This window comes from Podarcis filfolensis (assembly GCF_964270895.1).
Source record: "Podarcis filfolensis genome assembly, chromosome: 9".
Lineage (NCBI taxonomy): Eukaryota > Metazoa > Chordata > Lepidosauria > Squamata > Lacertidae > Podarcis > Podarcis filfolensis.
Genome location: NC_139610.1, coordinates 2,204,067 through 2,228,403, shown reverse-complemented (window position 1 = coordinate 2,228,403; position 24,337 = coordinate 2,204,067). Strand labels below are relative to the sequence as shown.

Below are 24,337 nucleotides of genomic sequence, written 5' to 3'. Positions count from 1 at the left end.
ATAGAAAAATCAAAGGAAGGGCATTTCACAACTTCTCTAGCCAAGCTGTGCCATTGCTGTGCCACTCTTTAAGTAGGCGGTTAATGTTTACTCGTTCTGTTGAACCCTTCGCTTCTTGTCTTGTCCTGTGAACTGAGGAAATAACAATTCCGTTCCCTGTGCTGTGCTTTGTCAGTATAAAGTGCTCTGTCTCATCCCATATATGCTTACCACAGGCAGTTACTGTGTGCCAATAACCATTTTTATTGAGGACAATTATGATTACAGTCTTGGTTTATATGTACCACTTAGCATCAGGTACTGGCATTACAACTGTGCAAAGAAGAATATAACAGATGTGTTACTAAATGGAAGTGTGCTAATAAACTACTGCTCCTGCTCCTTGACACACCAGATTGGGGCTAAAGACAAAATAAGCCTGGCAGCGATGGCAACTGCAAAGGCAATGAGGTGGCAAAGTTACTAGCACCAGAGGAAAGAGGTGTAAACTCTCAGGCAGCCTTGTGTGTGACTAGGTGGTTAGTGTGCGCATTAGGAGAGCACTATCTGTCTCAAGCCCTACAAAAGTCTGGAGAGGCCCCTTTGTATATTACCTAAAAACAATGCAGCTTAAATGTTTCCAATGTGATTTTGTGATTTACCTTGAGTGGGATATCCCCTGAAGGGTGGCACACAAATGATTATATAATCAATACATAAGAAACATGCTCTAGATAAGCTGATGAAATAATGTGTTTCCTCCATTGCTAATTTAGCCCAGGAGATGACTCTTATGTAGCAATGAAAATACAAACATTTACCTGCAAAAGGGACTGGAAATGGCAGGTATCGTGTAACAAATCCCACCATTCAGACAAAAAGATCCATAACTGCTGCCACAAAGTTCTTCATGATCTAAAACAAAAAGAAATATAAGGTAGGTTAATTTTAGCCTGCTCTTCTTGCATGAAACAAATGTGATGATGTGGGGAAATAGAATAACTTACTGAAGTGTTTTAACACCTTGTTTGCCTTCATATTGTATGAAAAAGTGTTTCTATTATTATTACTTTTAATCATGACAAATAAAAGAAGGATTAACCTTACTCTCACAGCCTGCAAATGCATAGGCATCATCGCCATCTCCTGTTATGCAAACACAGCTTTTGGGATTCTTTTGCATGAACAGGTGGACACAAGATCCAAGCACAAAACCCTACAAAAGAGGAGTGGGAAAGGCAGCGTTGTCGTTTGTTTGCTTTACGGTCTGTGCAAAAGGGCTTCAGCAAACGAAAGCAGAGACTTATTGAATCCTCTCCTTCTGCCAAAGGACCAAGAACAGGAACCCTGATGCAGAGCTAGCTCTTCAGTACTTTGTGGGAAACTGATAATGCAGGAGTCAGGACCGGTTTCAGTCCAACATCTGCACAGATCTGAGGTCTCTGCTAGTGCATTAGAGTAGGGGTATCCTTTTGCAACTGAGTTCAGTGGGATTTTAATTGCATAAAACTCAGCACTAGATGACAGCCTTCAGATTTTACTTGATAGGCTCTGCTTGCATTATTATTATTATTAGTAGTAGTAGTAGTAGTAGTAGTATTTTCGGAGATCTCAGGGAGGTTCACAGAATAAAAATCAAGATATAAAACCACAAAATACCTAATAAAAATAAAAAACAACAACCCAATACTGCCCCCCCCCCAAAAAAAACACATTTTAAAAGGGCATAGGATATAAATCAGATCAACCAAAGGCCTGGTTAAAAAGGAATGTTTTTGCCTGGCGCCCAAAGGTGTATAATGAAGGCTCCAGGTGAATTTCCCTGGGGAGAGCATTCTGCAGATGGGGAGCCACTGCAGGGAAGGTCCGTTCTTGTGTTGCCACCCTCCTGGCCTCTCAAGGAGGAAGCATACGAAGAAGAGCCTTAGAAGATGATCTCAGGGTCTGGGTAGGTTCATAGGGGAAGAGGCGGTTCCTGAGGTATTGCGGTCCTGAGCCGTTTAAGGCTTTATAGGTCAAAACCACTACTTTGAATTGGGCCCATAAACTAATTGGCAGGCAGTGCAGTCAGGGCAGGATCGGTGCAATATGCTCAAACCATCTTGCTCCAGTGAGCAACCTGGCCGCTGAATTCTGCACCAGCTGAAGTTTCCGAACCTTCTTCAGAGGCAGCCCTACATATGCAGTAATCTAACCTTGAGGTTATCAGAGCATTGACAGCAGTAGTTAGGCTATCCCTGTCCAGATAGGAGCATAGCAGGGCCACCAGCTGAAGGTGATGGAAGGCACTCTGGACCACTGAGGCCACCTGAGCCTCGAGCGACAGCAAAGGATCCAGGAGGACCCCCAAGCTACGAACCTGCTCCTTCAGAGGAAACATAATCCCATCAAGAGCAGGCAACTTCCCACCCATCTGGTCTAGGGAACCACCCACTAACAGTGCCTCAGTCTTATCTGGACTGAGCTTCAGTCTGTTGGCTCTGATCCAGTCCATTACTGAGGCAAGACTTCCAGCACTTCCACTGCCTCACCTGCAGATGTAAAGGAGAAATAGAGCATACTGCTGACAACATACTCCAAACCTCCAGATAACCCCACCCAGCAGTTTCATGTAGATGCTAAACAACATGGGGGATAGGATTGAGCCCTGCGAAACCCCACACTGAAGGTTCCACAGGGCTGAAAAGCATTCCCCAAGTATTAAAAGACAAATCTTGAAATCTTCCTTACACCTTCAGATTAAAAGTCTACTTGTTTCCACTAAGCACAGATAAGTTTAACCACAGTTTTTCTGAGTTCAGACGAAAACAAGAGGCAAAGCTTCTGATTTCCTCCTCAAAGTTGCACCAGAGGAGGCGAGGAGCACATTAGCCTAGGGGAAGGCTAGGCTTGTTCTCAGCCAGTAAAGTAACTGGCCAAATTCACAAATAGAACTTCTCCAGTGAGTAAGGATTGAAAATCTAGTTCTCCCAGTCCTAATCAAATAGTGTAATGATTACACTGCACTGTTTCTCCAATAGCTACTTCAGAGCTGCTGATATAAACATTTATATCCCACCCTTCTGGTGGAAAACAACATAAACGTTGTGTGCAAAAACACACAAATATTTGCTACATTTAAAATTGCTACTTCATAAAAACAACAATATAAAACAACTAAGCAAGGATAGAGGAAACCAGAAGTGGCTTGTCAGGTGTGGCAGAGGGAGGGGCATCCTCACAGTGGTGGTGGAACGACTGTCTTCAAAAGGATATGATGTTAGCTCTGACATACAGGTGTGTGCAAACCCACCAACCCAGAGCTCTCCCAACTACTTGACTTGCCCGGTGGTCCCTGCCTCCACTGCTGCTCCGGAGCCATAGATGGAGGAACAGCAACAAACAAAACAGATGAAGGAAATATGCCACTTACAATAAAAGTATGCCACACACTATCTTCAGCTAAGAACTCCAAGTGAGAGTGCTAACGCACTTCATAGCGCAAGGTATTCCATAGTTGATGTGCAGCCACTAGGAAAGCTTCCACAAAAACACCCTAAGGGTACACAATCTTTAAATAAAAATATCTTTCTTGCTGAAAACTCAAGGACAGGAAGGGAACAGATGGCAGAATTTCCTGGTTAAAAGTGAATTCAAAGAACAACGTAGAAAATGCTAAAACTCCATCCGTCCACCAATTTAGTTCTGCCTCTGACATCTTTCCCTGATAAGGATCTCTTACAACATTTCTGAATCTTCCTGAAGCTTTGCCAAATCATCAAGAGAGGCAGGCAGACAACACCTTTCTTCATTTCCTGCATTTTGAGTTGCATGAACAATGCTGTAAGGAGGCTGTAAGGTACAGCACAATATATTAAAATACCTAGATTAAAAGTTGCCTTTAAACTAGCACTGAGAGTGAACTTTAGTAACCACTACAACAACCCTATTCAGAAATAAACGGGTCCAACAGATCAAAAACTAGCCATCTGCACTGCCATAAACCCTGTGGAGATCCCTAGGCAATTGAAATCTTGCCCCGCCTCTCTGTATGCACGCTCTAGTGGGATAACATGGAACTAAGAAAGCTTGACTGTAATTTTCTTTCAAGATCAAATTAGTATTATTTTGATCCATTGTCATGCTTATCTGGTAATCTGGCACTGGCCAGCTGGTAACCTGAAAACTGTGATATTATTTTGCTGAGTTTCACCTAGTATCGGAGTTTAAAGTGGAAGAGAAGTAATGCTAAAGATCTTCCAGGAGAACAAAGGAAATAAAGAGCTGCTGCTTTTACTCTTCTTCTTTGGCGATCATATGTAGCCGAGTAAGATTGTCTTCCATAAACACGGTTTTAACAATGAGTCTGTAAGTGACTGTGGAGGCCAGTTATGGATCCACATGTCCTTCCACAGTGGGGACATAGGTTTCCAGGTGGGAGTTGATCACGGTGAGGGTTTGCCAAATGAACCTACCTCTTAGCACGTTTTCCCCTTTCATCCTGAGTTTGAGCGTCTTCAGAGTCCATGACACCTTTGGTAAAGGCTGTTCTCCAACTGGGGCACTTGCAGGCCAGTGTTACTGAATTGTCAGTGTTTAAGCTATACTTTTTAGATTTGCCTTGAGAGAGTCTTTAAACCTCTTTTGTTGACCACCAGCATTACAATTTCCATTTTAAGTTTGGAATAGAGTAGTTGCTTTGGAAGACGGTAATCAGATATCTGAACAACATGACCAGTCCAATGAAGTTGATGTTGAAGAATCATTGCTTTGACACTGGTGATCTTTGGTCTGGTGATTCCATCAATGGTGTCTCCGAGAAAAATTATATATGACTTGGGAAGACAAGCAAACTAATGTCAGCGTACTGGAAGAGGCAAAGATCAGCAGCTGCTTTTGCTAACACTCCTGTCCAGATCCACTATAATCATCTGAAAGTGGCTGGTGGGACGGGACAGCAAGAGCAGGGAAGAGGAGCAAAGCATCTCTTTGTGGCCTTATAGTTCTCTCAAGAGATCAGCTTGCAGGGAATATCATTCCACAAAGAAAAGATATTATTTGCCTTTAAGGCCTCCCCCCCCACCAAATAATTTTTGAAATAAATAAATTATACCCCCCTCTCTACGTGAATGCAATGGGTGGGACAAGTTAGCAGCTCCTCCTGCTATACATTATATCAATATTTATCAGAAAGAATATTTTAGCAAGAGCTATTTTTAAAAAGATTTTTAAAAATATTGCTACATGTTAAGACCAAGCATCTCCATTAAGAAAGAATCCGCTTGTGGCATAACACCCTTGAGAACTACGTGCTACCTTGCACTCTAGGTGTCATAGTCACTGTTATTTCTAGCAGCACCTGAAAATGGGGCAGCAAATATGGAAACATGGTGCCACAGTAAGACCACTTTTTAAATGGTCGGAAAGTTGTACCAATTTTTCCATTCTCAAACACTAAAAAAGAGATCTAGCTTAAGTTGATATTTCCCATATATAAATGTGAGTCTCTAAAGGCCTCTCTGCATGATCTGTCAAAGTGGAGAAATATCCCGCAGCCCAGCCAGTAACAGAAATGCTGCTTCCTGACCAGCACAGCCCAGGTAGGAAGCCAAGAGGGCAGAGAGGAGCTCAGGGATGTTGTTTTTACAGAACCATAACCAGATTTGCTTGTTCATCCGGTACTGTTCTTTGTTGACAAAATAAACTCATCTAACCTGAGTTTCTCTATTTTTATTCAGATTCTGTGAAGTTTGTTAGGGAAGTCTGATTTCGAGGCAGGTCTACAGTCTGTATTATGGCATGTCTACAATGTGACTAGAATACAAATGTTGTGTTACTGTATTTAGAGGGCTGTAATCACTACAAGTAACTTCATGGTTTACAAAACACTCTAAAAGCTCATATAAAAAGCTACAGTAAATATCATCAATCTCTGTACTCATTTGTAGGCTCTTCTGAATTTCGTAACTTGTGCTGTCAATGCTGAACTCCATGCAGCTACAGTGAAGGAAGTGGAACGCCAACTTGGCTGGGGGAAATTTTCATACAGGCTTCGTGACAGGAGTGCATTGTGCTATGAAGGGGCTTGAAGCCAGGGGAACTTTGGGAGTTAGTCACTTGCCGAATGCAATGTGGCCATGGAAGTAAAGATTCTGACTAGGTATATTAAAGACTGTGTGCTGCGGGAAGGCATGGGATCTAAAAGGCTGCACAGAAGCAAAAGGGGAAGTAGAAATCACAGGGCCTAAGGATAAAGAATGCCAAAAATATTCAAATTCAGACTAATTAGACAGGTATTTGCCTATATGACTCCAAAATATTGCAATCAAGTTATCATGTAGAAATGATTTGAATATTAATTACATGGAGAACAACAAATGAATTTATTATATAGTAGTTGTTTGTACATTGTGCCACAAACAAACAGGATGAAATTGTATTCAAGACATCGGTCAGTTGTGTGGGTGGAGGAGCATTCATTATTTGCATCCTATCTCAAAGGTTCAGGACACTTTACATTTTGAAATGTTTATGATCTGTGGTTCAGTACAACTTGCCTACTGGATTCCTTCTGACTAGTACATATAGGGGTGTGGGTGGTGTGCATGCTTTCTGGAGATGGGAGAAACAAGTTGAGGAACTAAAAAAATAAACTAGTCTGGAAATCTGGGGTGGGGGTGGGGGGAATCTAGTCAGGAGAAGCAGAGAATAGCCTATTAAGGAATTCATATTTTTGATGAATTATTGTATTGATTTTCATGGTAAAAAAAAAGCTTGTATCAAAAGTGCTAGAACTCAGTTCCTGCGGCCTCCTCTCTTCCCAACATCCTTGGAATGGCCATATTGATTGATTGATTGATTGATTGAATTTATATACCGCCCTATACCTGGAGGTCTCAGGGTGGTTCACAGAACAAAATCAAAATATAAAATAAAAACAAAAACAACAACCCAATAACACCCCTAAAAAAAGAACCACAAAATTTTAAAAGGGCAAGTATATGGGAGCCACCTACACTGCCAGACCAGAGGCATCAAGCAGCATCTGCTCTGAATGACCGTGGCACTCTGTCTCTTTCCCATCCCTGAGCTCCTTTTAAATGGGAAATGCTGGGACTTCCTGCATGCTAATCATATGCGTGCCAAGCTATAATCTCACTCCACTGGAGGACAGGAAACTCAAGATGCTATACGCTGGGCCTGTTCCCTTGCTCAGGTCCAGAAAGAGGTGATGGGAAGGTAATTGCAATGAACCACCTAGTTCATTTTCCCCAAGCTATACACTGAAACTAGTGGGGAAAATCACCTCTCTTAGTAGCCATGCTATTTCTGCAGTACACTGATATTATGGCAAAACCATACGTTGATAGTAAAGAGAAGGGCTGTTATGTGCTTGCGCTATAAGGGGAGCCCCATCAACTAATTGTACCGATTGCCAATGACTACCAGCCAGGATGGCTCTGCTCTGCCTCCCCAGTCAAAGGCAGCAATGCTTCTGGGTGCCAGTTGCAGGAAAGCACAGGAGGGGGTCTTGTGCTCAGGTCCTGCTTGCAGGTACCTTGTAATGGCATCTGGTTTGCCACTATGGGAACAGGATGCTGAACTAGATGAGCCATTGTTTTTAGGATGTTATGGCTGTGTTCTTGTGCAGTCTAATAGAGAGTAGAAAGTGATGACATTGCAAACAACTCATGATCTAGTAAACTTCAGGGAAACCGTTAACCAAACGTTCTTGAACATTAAAGAACATATTGCGTTCAAGAACATACTGAGGGTGGGCATATACTAAATCAAATAAAATTAGGCACTAAAATAGGAAAATATTATTTAAATGGTGGAACATTTCTGTGAGAGCAGGTAGTATTTCATTTCTCCATAATCTTTCTTGCTTAGAAAAGTTAATTAATATATAGGTATGATCATCTCCACTGTGATCTCTATCACTGTGCAGAGGAACAATATGCTGCCCACAAGCAAAGCAAATATGGAGCTTCTTTAATCATGTTAATTCTTTTATGCATAGATAATTCCACATTTTCACACTAATATGTTATGCTGTTCAATATGCACATCAACATCAGCTGAATATTTGTGCCCACTAATCTGGCAATGTAAACAGAAGCCTAAAATTTGTATGCACCTGCAAATGAGGGACACACCACTGCATGCACATATTTTAATACATCAGGCAATTCAGTCCAAAACAGTAAATGCCTGAAAATAGTCTGCAAAATCCACAATCTTGTCAACACACATTACCTATGAATGTTTTGCCCAAGAAACAAGTTAATTTGCCAGAGGAAGTACAGAATGACCTTCTTTTCTCCAACCTCTATTCTTTTGTACAACAGTCTGTATCTCACCTCTTGCCATGACTAAGTGGCGTTCTTACTTTCTAAACTTCATCTACCCATCTGAAATATGGGGATAACACGAATCCATATGACAGGGCTAAATATAAGGAGGATTACAAGATAGTGGTTGCAATCAAACAATCCAAACCAGGTTAAAAAGTAATAAAATAATCCCTTTCCACAAGGGCAGGAGAGAGAACATGTGAGCACAAGTATATGAAACCAGTATGTGAAGTGGTTTGATGAGTCACAAAAGCAAACCATTGAGCAGTCAGAAATATAACAGAGTTGTGAATATCGGTACAGCCAAAAACCTTAAGGAAGTTACCTGTTCGCATATTATTCTGACCGCTCGTAGTTCTTGATCACCACCTATTCTTCGAATGCCCTGAAGACAAAAACACCTTGTTTCATTCCAAAAGTTTTCTGTCTGATGAAACAGCTAGGATTATTTTCATCAAAACTAAATAAATACTCAGTTGGCAGTCAGCAGATATCTGTTACCCTTTATGTAAACACAATTAATTTTAAATCTAACAGCAAACACTGCTGCATTCAATAGCTCAGTGGTCCTGATTTTTTGTTAACTGCTTCCTTTGTTCCTGCAGTTACTGTACTTTTCCGTGTATAAGGCTAGATTTTTTAACTTTAAAATAAGGTTAAAAATCTGGGGGCATCTTATAAATGGATATTGCATATGCCCATTTTCTAAATTTGGGATCCCCAAAAGCATGGGGGTGTCTTATACACGGAAAAATACGGTAATTTATTTGGGCAATTCTCCTTTAGTTTTTGTTAACTCCACCTCCACGCCCCTGCAAATTGCAGCACCAGTCTGTCTAGCATAGTCAAACAGCACTATAAAATCTTTAAATATTATTGTAACTTTAATTAAATCCAGTTTGGAGGTTATGTCCACTGTAATACATCCCAATGAGTTTAAATGGGCTATGACTGATCTATAGCCTATTAATTGCTGTTTATTATTGTGAATATGCATTGTGATATAAACAGAATGAGGATATTATACTGAAGTATGGTTTAGCATTACATCTGAAAGTGCCATCCTTAACCTATGGATTGCTGTGTGTCTAAGACTGAGTCCAGGCTGCCTTTTAATTTGACCTTTGCTCTAGCAATGTAGTGGCAACCAGAATGAGAGGAGAGAAGAATAAAGTAATTTATGGAGCAGTTACCAAAGAGAACGGAGCTTTTCTTCATCAGTCACTCTCTTCAGCTCATCTGCTAGACCAGGCTTCCTCAAACCCGGCCCTCCAGATGTTTGGAGACTACAATTCCCATCATCCCTGACCACTGGTCCTGCTAGCTAGGGATCATGGGAGTTATAGGCCAAAAACATCTGGAGGGCTGAGGTTGAGGAAGCCTGTGCTAGCCCCTGGTCTGTTAAATGCATAGATGCTCCTGTGTGGCTTGCAGATGATGTTCCCAAACCCCTTCCTCTCCAAGAACTCAACAGAGATATGGTTCTACCTCTTAGTATAAATCAAGAGTGAGGTTGGTAAGGAAAACGTTTTGTCGAAATCTCTGTCATCAGTGGTAGCTTTATTTATGAATTATGATGCCAGCTCTTCAGTCCACTACACCAGTGCATACGATCGACATTATTAAAGTGTAAACTTAGATGGCCTGTTGAGCTGACCTCCAGCCAAGGTGAAGAAACGGGGAGGGGGGAATCCCACTAAGGCAGAATTAGTTACCATAGAATCATAGTTCAAAGGGGCCACATGGATCATTCTAATCCAACCCCATTTCATCCAATGTGGGGCTCATTAGAATATGAGTTTCGTATGAGTTCTGAGTAGGGATGCAACCCAGTAATAAAAATGTTAATTCATTAATCATGTAAGTCTCAGACAATTAATTTATAGATTAAATTTGTCTAAATTTCATATTAGTAAAAACAATATCCCCAAAGCCAAAAGCATATTTCCTTTAAGTTTATGCACACATGTATTCTGGCCAGCGTCCACTCAGCTAAATGAGCACCAGGAGGACCCCCAGATGCAGCACATTTGACAAGAGCAGGCACAGGACTATAAATCCCAGAGTGTAAGTTATACCCAGCTGACATTGTTTGATGCAGCAAGCATCATCTTAGAAGAGCATTCTTTTTGCGTGTGAAGACAGGACTTGCATCTACAGTTTTTATGAGTAATTCGTGTTAAAAATAATAAACAATATCTAGTGGAGGATTAATTGTGAAGTCTTTTAGTCAACTAAATATGTTTAATTGATTAATCTGATTAAGCAATTAAGCATTGCAGCCAAGGTGTTGGGTTTGCCAGGTTCGTTGCTTGCTAAAGATACATTTACATAACTTATTTACATTGGCCATTACTGATTTCACATACATTTGGGAACAAACTATTTTTTAATCTTTATTATTTATTTATTATATTTGTATACTAGCAGTGTGGTTGGATTAATTCAATTCCTTTTAATTATTTCCTTTTCCATTGAAATATGCAGGGGATACTCATCACTTATCCAGGAGAACAAAAAATATTCCTTCCTAGTTCAAGGATTATTAATGAGCAGATTTGATATAGATATGAGGACAAACAGTGGAGGATAAAATCTTACTTCCTTTTCCAAGAAACATTAGTGAGTATCTTCCACCCAAACACATCTTCTGCTACTTTTCAAAGAAGTGCAATTTGACCCTTGCAACATACATTTTCTAGTGGTGTTTCTATCAGTTCCCAGTTATTTTTAGTACATACTTCAGGTCAGCTGCTGGTTAAATCAGTCTAAACAATGGCCCTCAGTCAACTGGTCATGGAGTTTCCCCTACCCCTAGAAGACCTTCACAGACACACTTGCAATAGTAATAATCAGTGTCAAGGTCTCACATGTACCAGGCAAGTTTCCTCCTACCAATTACCCAGGCAGTGTGTGAACAATAGGAAATGGCACTTTGTGTAATCTGACTTCAGTGCTTGACAACTAACTGCATTCCCACTGTGTTTACAAGGAAAGGAGCAATACTAAGTACTGTATTGCATAATGTAATGTACAGATTACTATATCCCAGGAGAAAGCTGAATGAGTGACAATGCTTTAGGAGTTATATTTTAGTTGCTGTGAATTCACCATTCCCATACTATGGGTGCACATGGCTATTAACCGGCAGAGTCTCCAAAGGAGATCAAAAATTGAAATGGATACCCACTGTGCTTCAAGTAAATATACAGAAGATTCTGTTTTACTCAAGGTTGGAGGAAAGAAAGGATTAAACAACCCCTTATCCAGAGCAAACAAAATTGAAGAGAAATAACCATCTAAAGGAGCTCAACTCTGTTTCGAGTTGCAACCTTGCAAGAGTGAGTGAGAGAGATTCAGAGATTTCTTGCTGAAATAGCCATCCCTGTCCTAAACTAAACATGTTTAATTTGGGGAAAATATAATAAATTGCACTTACTAATTTCCATAGTTACTAACAATGGTTATTTTCAAATTTACATTTCATACTTGTGCAATAACATCTACAAAAAAGGTAAAATTGTGCTATATTGCTTTTGTTGTAGGTAATCTAAATCCTGATACTAAATCAACCAGTAGAGCATGGACCTTTTGTGGATGAAAGAGGTTGCACTTGGAATATTACACATTCACCTATGTCACTTGAAACGCTTTTTTCCATTTGCCCTGGATAATGCAGGATCATCCAATATTTGTCAAGAGGAAACGTCTGAATAAATTTTGTTCATTCTAAATGGCATACTGTTTCATAAAAAGGTTAAAGAGATCTATACTTACGGTATAAATAAAATCAATGATGATTCTTGAAAGAATAATCAATTTCTTTATGTATCCTGATTCTGCAACAGAAACATTAAATGACAGCTGCCTGAATTACACTGGTTAATTAACAGTTCTTCTCTGTGGCTCATTTCTACAGCTGTATGTTCTATCAACTTTGTATATAAGGAAATAAAACTGAAAACAGTAAGAGGCATCAGTAAAAAAAAAAGCAGACCTGAATGCTTACCTGAGTGTTAAAATTCCAAACTGCGTGCACAAAATGATGCATTTAAGTTAAAGAAAATGCAGTGTATTCAGCAGCAAGGTCTGGCATTATGTACTTGATGCTCAAAGCTGACAATTTATATGACTGCATAGTGCAACGTGGGTGAGGTTGAGGCACAGACAAAGGTGTACACAGAGGCCAGGTATGGGTCAGGAGAACCGCCCCTTTGTTCTCACAGCATTGCATACATGTCACTGTAACAGGGCTTTGATCGTAAAGCAAAAATGCACTGTCAGTGACATTTGACTGAACTTCAAAGCAGCTTCCAAATAGCAACATAAACAGAAGAAGCTAACTCTCTGGTTACAAACGTAAATTTAATACATGCTTACTTTGTTTAACACTTGAAATGTACCGTATTCTGTATTCTTAACAGAGAGTTCCAAGCTACTTTAAAATGCCAGTGGCTAACCTTGCAGCGCTTAGAGGCAGTTCCATGACCTACATTTCAAATCAACTACTGCACCCAGGTTGATTAGATCTATGCACCTGAACCTATACTTCAAACCAATTCCCGAAAGTACTTTGATTAGATCCATATAATCACCTTTAGGGCAACCTGTTGCCTGTGAATTACTTATGTGACAGTGATGCTATCTTTACTATCTCTTTGTCACATTTTTCAGAGAAAGCATATCCAAATTCTGAGGCATGCATATACGTATGTTTGTGGGAAGTTAGATAATAAAATTATTTACATATGTTTACTTAGGGCACAATCCAGAATCATTACAAACTATTGGAGTTTTTGCATTTTAACTCAATGGGCCATAAACTGTAGCATTTAAATGCATACTGGCATATAATTTAAACTTTTTTAGGAATGCATAATTTTTGAGAGTACCGTTTCCAGCTTTTCTCAGGGATTAATAAAGGGAGGTAATATCAGGGGAGGGGTGGCGGAAGAAGATGAGCCATGGGAAGGGTCTGAATGCAGACATACAATTTCTTCTATGTTGGTAATGCTTCTCAATCCCAGTTATGTGCTCTGGTTTTAAGCATTTAATAATAATAATAAATAATAAAAAAAGTTATTTATATCCCGCCCTCCCCAGCCGAAGCCGGGCTCAGGGCGGCTCACAACAATAAAATAGTACAGCATTCTAAAATCATTTCATTATAAAATTAATTCAATTCAAATTGATTTACCAAAAAGTGCACACATAGCTCAGTGGTGGAGCACTCCCATTGCATGCAGAGGTTCAGAAGAGCCGTTTCCACTACGCAGGTTGGAGATTTACCCCTAAACCAGCAGAGGACACACTGCCCCAAATGTGCTACCAATTCCATTTTGCACAGAGTATTCAGGAAAATCAATTTTTTCTGTTTTCTTCATTTGGGGTAGTTGCTATATTAATGGTGCAGTCCCAAACCTCTGGAATGTTAGTATTGATTTCAGTGGGACAAAATAAATAATCCTTATGGCTTATAATCTTTACACCAAAACTGTAAAACCAAATGATAAAACATTAAATTCAAATAAATCCAGCATACTATGATTAATAGTTATTTGTATTAAACCAAATATTTGTGCATTTTTATTAAAAAGATGTACATTTGGGCAGTTTTCCTTGACCTTCATATTATTTGCATTAACTATAATGATATAGAAATAATCATTTAAATATAATTAGACAGAAATATTACTAAATCATTAAACCCGTTACTGAACACACTGTAATAGTTTTCTGTGTTTTGAAAACATACATCTGCAAATATCTTATGATAAAATAGTAACGTACATTAAAAAAAATTCTTTGTGCACTAGATTCGGAACTCATGTCGATGGTGATTTCAACTTTGTTCAGCTAGAAGAAAAACAGAAAGTAATTTCATATTTGCATTCTGCTTCTAAGCTTAATTTTTATGGCAAATGTAACTACCCTTATTGTGCAAATAAATTCCTAGAAACAATATCATTTCTAAGAGTTTGCTTACATAATAAGGGAGGATTGTTCTCGTGTCTCTGGTTGTCATGAGTACTGAATATATTGAATTTATTATCACCCCCCCCCCAAATAATCCTGAAAATTGCAATTTGCTAAGGGTGTTGGATTTGTAGCTCTGTGGTTAACCAAAATTCCCAGGACTTTTTTTTTGGGGGGTGTGCTTTAAATGTACGGTCTGTATGCAGTCTGCATGTTCAGTTAGATCAGACATGGCCAAACTTGGTCCTCCAGATGTTTTGGGACTACAGTGCCCATCATCCCTGACCACTGGTCCGGTTAGCTAGGGATGATGGGGGTTGTAGTCCCAAAACATCTGGAGGGCCAAGTTTGCCTGAGTTAGATCAACCCAGAGTATTTTGAGGTAACAAACTACCCTGCTCTTTATTAGGTAGCAGAACTTACTTATAAACATTTCTAGTTCTGAAAAAGCACTAGTTGTGCCATGGAGCCAGGTTCTGTAAACTTCCATGTTCTTTCAAACAGCATTCACACACACACACACACACACGGGTTGCCACATGTCCGGGAAATCCCAGACATAATCTCTTTTCAGCGCCAACATGTCCATCGAGGGGAATTTTACATTTTAAATGAAATGTCTGGGGTTCGGGGGATTTATTTATTTATTTATTGCCGGCTGGGGCTCTGGTAAGTGAAGGTTTAAATACGACCTGACACTCCATTGGGATAAAATACTATAAATCCTAGAGAGTCACTGTTTTTAATGATCTTGCAAATAGTTACAAATTATATTTCCTGTCTGCCTAAGATTTATTCTCAAATACTATGTTGAATCAATTTCTAGAATTCTAGATACAGTCAGCTAGATGTGAGGGGGAGGTCTCTTGCCTGTCCTTCAAGCCACATGCAGTTTGGATGGGAAGCCATGGTAACGGCTCATACAAACTAGATCACTGTTTTGTTTTACAAATAGGCTGAACTGATGTGAAAAAAATGTATACGTCACTGAATCTCTAGCAGCAACTGATTGTCTAAAAAACATTTTGTTACATGTTGTAGGAAATTATCTTTCTATCTAGAAATGGCAGGATTACTCACTTTGTTTGCAAAATGATATCACTTTACTAGGAACCTTGTCATAAAAATGCTGTGACACACTGACTGACATAGTCAAGGAAGTAGTTTCCAGAATGGCATTCTGTGGCAGACTCTTGCTCCATGGCACAAGCACACACACCCTGCACCCCCCCCCAAGAAAAGTCCCTGGGAGCCAACAACTTCAAATAAAGTTCTGTACAAAAGTGTGCACCACTTGCTGTCGGCCCTGCTAGGATTGCCTTCTCCTGTCAGCAGTCAGGTGAAGGTGGTACAGGTATGACAAAACTGATACATTGCCCCCGCTTCTCTCTTTCACACACAGACACACACACTGGCAGAAGACGAGGAGTGCGGGGGGAGCACAGCGCCCCCGGCAGCACGATCCCAGTGGGGTGCCATCATGGCTGCCCCCTGCCCGCGCTGGGCACCACGCCCCCGGCAGGCGGCACGCCACGCCCCCAGGACACGCAACAGCCCCACCCCCGCCTGCTCTCCGCCCCCTGGTGCCAGAGCATGAAACTCCGCCACTGCACACACACAAACTTGGAAAACAATTTCTTAGGTGACATAGGACTACTACTCTCCAGTTGAACCTACCCAAACCCTGAGATCAACTTCTGAGGCCCTTCTTCATGTGCCTCTTCCATTAGAAGTCCGGAGGGTGGCAACACAAGAATGGGCCTTTTCTGTGATGGCTCCCTGTTCCTGATCTGCCCAGGGAGGTTCAGCTAGTGCCTTCGTTAACAGGCGCCAGACAAAAACGTTGTGGAATGGGGCATTATTGGGTTGTCTTTGTTTTTGCTTTTATTACGCATTCTATGTTTTTTATATTGCAATTTTATGTTGTGAATGGCTCTGAGATTTACAGGTGTAGGGCAGTATACAAATTTAATAAATATTAATAAATAATAATGATAACAATAATTTGGTGCTTGCCCTGAACGTAGAGATTGCTAGCTATGTATCTTTGCATTAGGACAAGAACTCTAGATACAGCGAGTTGCTACAGTTCTGTGCAGATGGACTACTCTTATTTCTAGACTAGCGCAGATATTTAGGCAGGGCAACAGAAACATGAAAGGAAGAAGCCAGAATTACATTTTTGCAGATCAAGCAAAGCAACAACAACTTATCAACTTAACTCCTAACTTAACAATAATGTATTTATTGGCATGTCTTTAATTTACACCTCTATATATATTTGTCTCCTCAAACAGTTCATGGAGCTTGGAAATCAGAATTACGGTAATTTTCTACCTCTCATTTTATTTAAATATTTTCAAACTACTCAGTATTTCATCAAATAATAGTTTTCTGAAACCAAAGGCATATTTTTCTTGCATTTCTAGTAAACTGGACTAATTAGAGATAGATACCTATATTGATATGGGCTCTTATGCCCGCTTAGATATACCCCATGCATTTCTATTATCATAGTAATGCAATACCTTCATGTAAATTAAAATGCCATTTATTATTATTATTAAGAAATCTACATCAAGGTGGATGTTAAACAAAAGCTACTAGAAGTAGCTCTACACATTTTTCTGTTATCTAAATGTTCCTAGAACATAAATACTTCCAACTTCCATTTTGAGACTACAATGCAACAAGCATCTCAATTTCTATCTTTAACAAAAGCAGTGCCTCAGTTCTTCACTTGTACTGCCAGAGGAATGTTGGCCTGCCAAATAAATGGCATGATGAGAAGTAGCTGTGTCGTTCATAAATTGGGGTGGAGGTGGTTAAAAGATGAGAGGATCCCTCACATCAACTGAGTAACAGGTGCATTATTCTTCTGTGCTAATAATCCCTGAGAAGAACCTGTGCAATATGTTACTGGGGGGATGAGGGTAGAGACACTAAAAAGGTAAACATTTCTATCCCCTTAGGAAGAGCTCTCATCTTACGGAGTGCATCTTTTGTTTCGTCACTCCAACCTTGAAATAGAAAGAATTCTCGCCTTCAAGGTGTTTGCAGCCCAGTTTAACAGAATTCTTCATATGGCCCTGACAGAAGTGCTAAAGGCAAAGCTGCAGGCAAAGCGGGAGAGACAGACTCCTTTGTCAGGATTTTGTCTGATCTGCCCTTAGAGCAAACCATATTTGGCCACTAATGAGGTCCAGTGCCGAGGGCCTTCTGGCAGTTCCCTCGCTGCGAGAAACCAAGTTACAGGGAACCAGGCAGAGGGCCTTCTCGGTAGTGGCACCCGCCCTGTAGCACGCCCTCCCAACAGATGTCAAAGAGAAAAACAACTACCAGACTTTTAGAAGACATCTGAAGGCAACCCTGTTTAGGGAAACTTTTAATGTTTAATAGATTATTGTATTTTAATATTCTGTTGGAAGCCACCCAGAGTGGCTGGGGAAACCCAGCCAGATGGGCGGGGTATAAATAAATAAATTATTATTATTATTATTATTATTATTATTATTATTATTATTATTATAGCTGGAGATCAGGTGGTTTCCAACTATTAAGTCTTTAAAAAATGGTGCAGTCTTCTTAGATTAATTGTGGGAACAAAGGATGCAAGAATATATATTTATTCTAGTGCCGAAGTTGTGGTTCTTTGGGGATTTAGAATGGCTCCCCAAGTAGTTAGCAGCTAGTAACTTTTAACTGTTCATTCCATTTAGTTGCTGGAAGTTACTTGCTGTGCAGAACACACTGACTCTACCTTGTCTATTATGGGCAATACACCTGTGCAAGGATCACTCTGTGTGAGGATCATTTTGCTTTGTTGATCATTGCCAATTATCTTTTCACCCCACCAAATGTGTAACGCTGCTGATGCAAAGCTCTCTCTAGGACAATTATCAATGCAACCTGTTTCTGTTAACATTCACTTTCAGCTACGATCCACTGGATGCCATAGTCACCACTGATGTGTTATGAATTACAGTGATAAAAACTTTAGATTGTATAAGCTAGTTGCTTCATGTTTTTATTGTATCCACTTTATTTATTTATTTATTTTTGCAGTTTTGTTTTCCATGGATGCTAGTCTAGTAACCATACCTACACAGAAAACCATCCCTGAGGCCTCTCTGGTGCATGCAGGGAAGTGTATTGTTACAAGAAGATTACATTAACTGATTACAGTCAGGTTTTACTAGAGTGAGAGAAGATGCCTTCCTCCTATAGATAGTTCTCTACCACACGTAAGCCATTTTTCTTTGTCAACGGATTGTTATCACTTCTCAAAACGAGTATTCAAAGAGTAGAAATGACAGCTGTAAAACCTGGAGATAATAGACTAGAGTAAAAACTACACAATTTAATAACCAGCTCTGTTCCTTTTTAACTCTTGAGGCACTGGCTTCTGTACAAAGAACACTTGTAGCTCTAACACTTGGAAGTCCCATTGGTAAGAGAATGGTAGTGCTGGTTTTGCCCTTTACAACACTGTAAAACAGTAATTGAACTCAAGCATTGTAATAGTTGCATTAATATAGCATTCTAGTACTGGCTGTCAACACTCCTTGCAGGTGTTACTACCAGAGGTGGTAGTAATTTCTGTACATGGTACTATTCTCTTACCAACTTTAATATATCAGTCCCTCACAAACTATAAAGTATAATAAATAAGCATTCCAAATCTCTGCAAGTCAATAGATTGTATTCAGCTAAGTTTTACTCAGAGCAGACCCACTGAAATTAATGGACCCATGTCATGTCCATTAATTTCAGTGGGCCTGCTCTGAGAATGGCTAATATTGTATATATCCCTATATGCTCCTCCCCCTGAACCACATTGCTTCAGAAACGCTCTTAAGAGTGGTTAACCAAATATTTGACCTAGAGTGTCCAGATGGAGCTGTTTCTGCATCGGGAGGATTTATGGCCTCTGATAAGTGAACAGACTCCAGACAACCCCAATGCTGCGTGTCTACAGAAGGATGAGCGAGCTCATGCCACTATCATCCTGGGTTTGGAGGACAGCTAACTCGTCAACGTGAGGGCATTGCTGAAGCTAAGCAGAGCCAGCAAGCATTGAGAGACATTTATGTTAAGGCTACAACAGCAGCAAATACCACCTGCTAGCTATAAAGAAAACATTTGTGGAGCTGCAGGAACGAGACATTGCAAAGGTGTACGTCATACCGCCAACCTTAAATGAAAGTTGGGACAATTTTGTTATGAGCCTGGAGGCGATGCCTGAAGAAAATCTTTCCCTTGACAAAATGGGTAGGGCTATAGCTCGTGGCAGGGGACATCCATTGCTTGCAAAAGGTTCCATTTTAAATCCCCTGCATCTCCAGGTTGGGCTAGGAAAGAAGTTTTCTGAAACTGCAGGGCCAAATAAATACTGTCGATGGGGGGACTGAGGCTGCGAAAGAGTGACTTACCAAATGCCATATAGTGAATTCAAAGCAAAGACTTAAGCAGCAGACTTCTTGATTCATGGCTCAGTCAGTCTGAGCTGCATTTCAGGGTTAAATGCAATAGCCAAATCAAACAAGTTTGCATTTGTTACAGGGAAATTGGAAGGGGGGTGAGAGACCTCGCCCACACTCTGAGCCTTGTCTCTCCACACTATGAGGCAAAGATGAAGAGCCTCCACTGCACATTACAAAATGTAGCAATTCATTGATAAATGTATCTATGTACAGGATCAATGGGAAAACTTTAGAAATTCATAAGAAATCACATCATTGTATCAATCTTCTCAGTTCCAATGGCATTTAGGACCCAGGGAAGTGAGGTATAAGGGGAGGGGTGAGAGAGCCGGCCATAATCCCCAAGATGTACAGTCAGGTCTGCAGGGCCTTCCCAAGGAGTCATGACTGGTGATATTCTGCCCTCAAAGTGTCAGACAGATAACCATCTCAATCCCAATGCCTACCCACCCTAAAGTAGGATGAAGCACAAGACAAAGGGGTGTATTTGACTAGTGTAACCCCCTGCAATGCAGATATCTCAGACAGAGTATCCATGACAGGTGGCCTTCCACCCTCTGCTTAAAAACCTCCGATGAAGGAGAGCCCACTACCCCATGAGGGAGATAATTCCACTGTCAAATAGCTTTTACCGTCAGAAAGTTCTTTCTGCTGTTTAGTCGGAATCTCCTTTCTTGTAAACTTGAAGCCATGGGTTCAAGTCCTACCCTCCAGAGCAGTGGGGGGAAAGTTTGCTCTATCCTACATGTGACAGCCCTTAATATATTTGAAGATGGCTATTATATCTCCTCTCAATCTCCTCTTTTCCATGCTACATACCCAGATCCTCATATTGCTTGGTTTCCAGTCCCTTGATCATCTTGGTTGCCTTACTCTGCACATATTCCAGTTTGTCAACATCCTTCTTTAATTGTGCTTCCCAGAATTGGACACGGTATTCCAGGTGTGGTCAGGCTAAGACAGAATAGAGTGCACTATTACTTCCCTTGATTTGGACACTGTTCATGCAGCCTACAGTAGCATTAGCTTGTTTTGCTGCCAAAAAGAACATCTGATACCCACACATGTACACCAGTAGTCTAGGAGGTTCTGTTAGTTACTGCACCAAAACCAAACAAATGTATTATGACATAAGGCTGAATAAGAGCTAAATTGTCTCTTTGAGATAGACATTTAAAACATATTCTTTTATTGAAATAATTTCAACTATAAAGAAATAAAGTGATACAAAGAAAAAAGGGGGAAGTGAGGGAGAAAAACTAAAACGTGCATAAGAAAGGGGGGGAAATATACAAAATTGAAATGTAATCTACTCCCATAAATTCTTATATAAATTGATATAGTGTTATTATCCTAATAGATACATTGGCTAATAGTGTAATACATTCTGTTTAAACTCATTCCGAATGTTGTCATATTTACAAAGTCTACATCTGTTAAGTAGTCTGTTCATAAATTGCATGTGTTGTCATACTGTTGGTCCATGAATTAATGTTGATCATAGCTATTCAGCAGTATCAGACTCTTGGTCACTATTAGGGCATGTAGAATCCATTTTCATGTCCCATTGTTAGGTATATAGCTCAAAAGAGGTATATAGTTCAATAGGTATATAGTTCAAAAGAATATTCTCCGCTGAAAGATTGAACTTTTTTCTGCACAGTCCAGCACTTTCTCCCAAAACTTGGTGCGTATAGAACACTGTACAAACATATGTTTCAGGGGGGCATTGTCCTTGCCACATCTCCAATACAGAGCTATCTTAGCTAGTCCTTCAATCCTTAGCTTGTCTTCAGTGAGTTATCCCATTGTTCTAATATCTCAGGTGTCTCAGAAGCTGAGAGGGCTGCCAGCCCAAACACACTTCTTAGGTGATGTTGTAATTGAAGATATTGCCATTGGGCCGCATCTGATATTTCCTTCCTTATCTATCAGTCACCTGCTTCCATCTGATTTTTCCATACCATCTTTTTTGCAATTTTTAGAGTAGGGTTTCCTTAGAAAGTAAGTTTAGGATGTGAAAATGGATCAAATTTGTTTTTATTATTCTATATCCTTCTAATGTAGTTGTTTCCAGTCACCTGGGATTTCAAATATTTTTTCTGAGTATTGTCCAAGCAACCAAAGGTACTTATGCATATATTCCAGGGTTGCTCACGCTGGAAAATTGAGGCCAGCAGTAGCTTTCCAATATTTAATTTACTACATTAACAGTATATAAGCATAATTATCTAATTCTAAATTCAGAATTCTGAAACCACCTTCTTTAATTTCTAGCTGCATTCGCTGCAAGAATATCCTTGGTGTTGTTCAGCCCCAAAGGCATTTCCTAATGAGGGTGTTTATCTTTGGAAATATGATCCAGATATAAAAACTGAAATTCCTTTCAGGATATAAATGAATCTCGGAATAATATTCATTTTGAGAGCATTCACCCTTCCCCAAAGGGTAAGGTTCAATGACTCCCAACTATCAATATCTGAAGAAAACTCTTGTTAATTACTTTATATTAACTGTGACTGTGTTATATCTTTTCTGTGACTGTGTTATATCTTTTGGTATTAATATACCTAGATATTTAATAGATTCAGAACAAATCTGGAATTTCCATGGCCCTCTAGCAGCTATTGTGGCTCATTGACCAGAATTAAATTCTTGCAGTGCCTTGTCTGCCAGGAAGCATGGAATTAAACAGAATTATGCTCAAACAGTTTGTTGGGCTGCAGAGTAAGAAAAATAGTAGAACTTAGCTGTACTTTAGATAAGAAAAATACTAAAATATACAAAATAAGCACAAGTTCCTTTTCATCAGAATATAACACAAATTAACGTTGAACAAAACACAAATTAATGTTGAACTGTGTATATTGGTCATTACTAAGGTTGACAGCAGATGATGAGCATCCTGGATACTCCTGTACCCTAAACACATTAACAGGCTAATTTCCCTCCTGAAAACCAGCTGCATTCAGTAGGGATGCATGAGTGCAACTGAGAACAGCTGTCCCATTATTTCTGAATGCCTGATTTCATACTGTAATCTGTAAATTAGTTGACAGATGTAGAAAATCACATGTTCAGTACCTAGGGAACTCCCTAAAGATGTTCTAGAAGCATTATATATATACTATTTTTTTAATGTCCCATGCACATTAAATATAGCAAGGATAGTCATTGCTCCTAAATCTATGATGAAGATAGTGATATTTGTTCATATTAAAGAGCCATAGACCAGAGTTCTTGCACTTTCACCTCACCAACAAAACTCTCCAATCTCCATCATTATCATTATTAAGGTCTCAAAGCAATTTATAAGTTTAAAATACAGAGATACCAAAAACAACAACAGTAAAACAGTAAAATCATACACAGTATCAACCAACATTCAGTAACAAGGAAAATATCATTTTCCACCCAATTAAAAGATGGACACAAAAAAACAGGACAAAAATGAAACCACACTGAGATTCAAATGTCTAGGAGAACAATAACACCTTTGCATGGTGCTTAAAAATGGACAAAGCTCATGCCAGGCAAACATCATTGGAAAAGGCATTCCACAGCTGAGGGACAGCAACTGAAAAAGCCTGTTCTCTCACTGCAACCCATGACACCTTTTTCAGAGGCGGCACCTTTTTCAGAGGCTGAGTAAAGCCAGATGATGATTAAAAGGTCCAGGAAGGTTTGGACTGGGAAAGCCTATAATTGGGGTCCTGAGCTGTATAAAAAATTGTGTTTTATAGGTCAAAACCTGCACTGTGAACTGGACTTGGAAAACAACTGGCAACCAATACAGTGAGACCAGAATTAGTATTATAGGCTAATACATCCTGGTTCCAAACAGGCTGCTTCTTCAGAGGCAGTTCCAAGTATCACATTGCAGTTATCTAACTACGGGTTACCAGAACATAGACAACTAAAACTGCTTATCCTCACCCAGATAAGAGTTGCAGTTGTGCCATTAGCTGAAGCTGATGGAAGGCACCCTGTGCCCGAGAGCTAACTTGTGCCTCCATTGACTGGCAGTAACGTACCCAGAGGTAGCACACCTGATCCTTCAGGAAAAGTATGACCATATAAAGTTGCATCCCTCCTAATCCAGATTGAGTAACCACCATTTTAAAATGCCTAGTCACATCTGGACTGAGCGTTAGGGTTTTTTGTTTGTTTTTTTGCTTTCATCCAGTTCATAACTACAGCCAAGCACCAGTTTAGCACATTCCTTCATCACATTACAGTGGTACCTCAGGTTAAGTACTTAATTTGTTCTGGAGGTCTGTTCTTAACCTGAAGCTGTTCTTAACCTAAAGCACCACTTTAGCTGATGGGGGCTCCCGCTGCCGCACGATTTCTGTTCCCACCCTGAAGCAAAGTTCTTAACCCGAGGTAATATTCTGGGTTAGCGGAGTCTGTAACCTGAAGCGTATGTAACCTGAGGTACCACTGTATTCAGTCAACCCAGTGCTCCTTCCATTCCCTACTATATACTTGTAAAGTTTTGATTATGGAACAACATATAACTGAATTAACTTATTCAAAAACTACTTCTAATCATAGGCAATA

At 39.9% G+C, this 24,337-nt stretch overlaps 1 protein-coding gene across 9 annotated transcripts in view; it reads right to left on the bottom strand.

The window, feature by feature from the left end:
* Positions 1–24,337, bottom strand: part of NRG4 (neuregulin 4) — a 72,345-nt gene that overhangs the window by 9,599 nt on the left and 38,409 nt on the right. For 5 of the 9 annotated variants that reach the window (XM_083630876.1, XM_083630878.1, XM_083630880.1 and 2 more), the window contains 5 exons: positions 20,594–20,728; positions 14,106–14,171; positions 12,093–12,154; positions 8,641–8,700; positions 801–894 (listed from right to left, as the gene is read on the bottom strand). In XM_083630876.1, the coding sequence (XP_083487002.1) occupies positions 801–894; positions 8,641–8,650 (104 nt within the window). In that variant the 5' untranslated portion in view covers positions 8,651–8,700; positions 12,093–12,154; positions 14,106–14,171; positions 20,594–20,728. Of the gene's footprint in view, positions 1–800; positions 895–8,640; positions 8,701–12,092; positions 12,155–12,324; positions 12,421–14,105; positions 14,172–15,161; positions 15,502–20,593; positions 20,729–24,337 lie in introns of those variants that run through there. The other 4 variants (XM_083630882.1, XM_083630881.1, XM_083630883.1 and 1 more) reach the window with 4 other exon arrangements.